Here is a 1,773-nt window from a genome sequence, read left to right on the forward strand (position 1 = left end):
GAACATGTTTATAACAAACAGAACCAAACACCTTCATATGGATCACACTTATCTTGTCTCTAGTCCACTTCTGAATAGGAACCATTTCATTCAGCTTCTTGGTTGGACACCTGTTAAGCACATATGTTGACATGGCAACAACTTCTCCCCACAAGGTGTGAGGTAGTTTCTTCTCTTTCAGCATGCTCATTCTCATATCAAGCAAAGTTCCATTTCTTCTTTCAGCAAGACCATTGTGTTGAGGAGTGTATGGAGCAGTAATCTCATGCTTAATTCTATTCTCCTTACAGAACCTTCTGAACTCTGTAGAGTTGTACTCATCATTACCATTGGTTCTAAGAATTTTCAACTTCTGACCACTCTGTTTTTCAGCCTTCACCTTGAACTTCTAAAACTCAGTAAACACCTCATTCTTAAACTTGATGAGTTTTACCCATGTCATTCTTGTGAACTCATCTACAAAAGCCATAAAATACTTGTTTCCTCCAAGTGGAGGTACTTTAAATGGTCCACAAACATCATAATGTACTACTTGCAAAGCATGTTTTGCTCTTGGGGCTACTTCTGATGCAAATGGCAATCTAGGTTGCTTACCTTTCATGCATATCTCACATGACTTGTTAGGCTTCACAATCTTGAATTCCATATACCAACTTCTTAGAATTCAGATGCCCTAAGTTTCTGAAATTAAGATGACCCAATCTCTTGCGCCATAGCTCACTCTCACCTTCAGCGGCCTCTTCACTAAGGCATTTAGTTTCAGTTGACTACACATTCACCTTGAATGTTTTGTTGTTTTCCTGCTCATATTGCATAATTATCTTTTGATCAGAATCATACAAATTCAATAGATTATTATTCATAGTAACTGGGAAACCTTTCTCAATGAGTTGATCTACACTTATCAGATTTCTCTTCATGCTAGGAACATACCAAACATCCTTGATCAGAACAGTTTTTCCATTCTTCACCTTGACTTTAACATTTCCTATACCTTTAGAATTAAGGTATTTATCATCCACACATATGTTTTTTGTCCTCCTTCTGGAGTCAAAATCTAGCAGCCATTGTTTGTTTCCAGTTAGGTGATATGAGCAGCCAATGTCCATATACCACCAGGCTATTAAATATCCATCATCGGGCTCATAAGCCATCAATAGAACAGGTTCATCATGAGAATCTCCTCTGGCTATCTTTGCTTCTTCTGATTTCATTTCCTAGTTTGACCAACAATTATCAACAAAGTGGTCAAACTTCTTACAACAGTAGCATTGAACCTTCTTCTTGTCAAACTTCTCATTTCCCTTCTGATGTTTCTTCTCATCAGAATTAGAGGCTTCTGACTTCTGAAAAACACCATCACGTCTCTTCTTGGCTTCTGACCAAGACTTCCTTTGACTCTTATTCCCAAAAGACGCCTTCAGAGCCTACTATACCTCTCTTTCATAGGTTCTCTAAATCAGACGCAACTCATGTGCCTCTAGACCACTTTGCAGCTCTTCAATTCTCATGGTGCTCAAGTCTTTAGAATTTTCAATTGCTATAACAATGTAATAAAATTGAGGAGTAAGAGATCTCAATACATTATCAATGATTACTTGTTCTAATAAAGTTTCTCCGTAAGATTTCATCTCATTGGTGATCTAAATCACTCTAAAGATGTAATCAAATACCTTCTCATTATTCTTCATGTTGAGATTCTCATATTGCTTACATAGAGACTGAAGTTTCACCTTCTTCACTGACGAACCACTATTGTATTACCATGTCAGT

At 37.2% G+C, this 1,773-nt stretch overlaps 1 protein-coding gene across 1 annotated transcript; it reads right to left on the reverse strand.

Moving 5' to 3' along the window:
• Positions 1–767: 767 nt before the first annotated feature.
• On the reverse strand, positions 768–1,214 carry LOC127081346 (uncharacterized). Its single transcript, XM_051021612.1, has one exon. The coding sequence runs from the start codon at positions 1,212–1,214 to the stop codon at positions 768–770; it is 447 nt and encodes a 148-aa protein (XP_050877569.1).
• Between the last annotated feature and the right edge of the window lie 559 nt (positions 1,215–1,773).

The sequence above is a fragment of the Lathyrus oleraceus genome, chromosome 5 (assembly GCF_024323335.1).
Source record: "Lathyrus oleraceus cultivar Zhongwan6 chromosome 5, CAAS_Psat_ZW6_1.0, whole genome shotgun sequence".
In the NCBI taxonomy this organism is placed as follows: Eukaryota; Viridiplantae; Streptophyta; class Magnoliopsida; order Fabales; family Fabaceae; genus Lathyrus; species Lathyrus oleraceus.

Excerpts from the sequence above, each read along its gene's own strand:
- LOC127081346 (XM_051021612.1), bottom strand. The coding sequence starts at position 1,214 with ATGAAATCAGAAGAAGCAAAGATAGCCAGAGGAGATTCTCATGATGAA.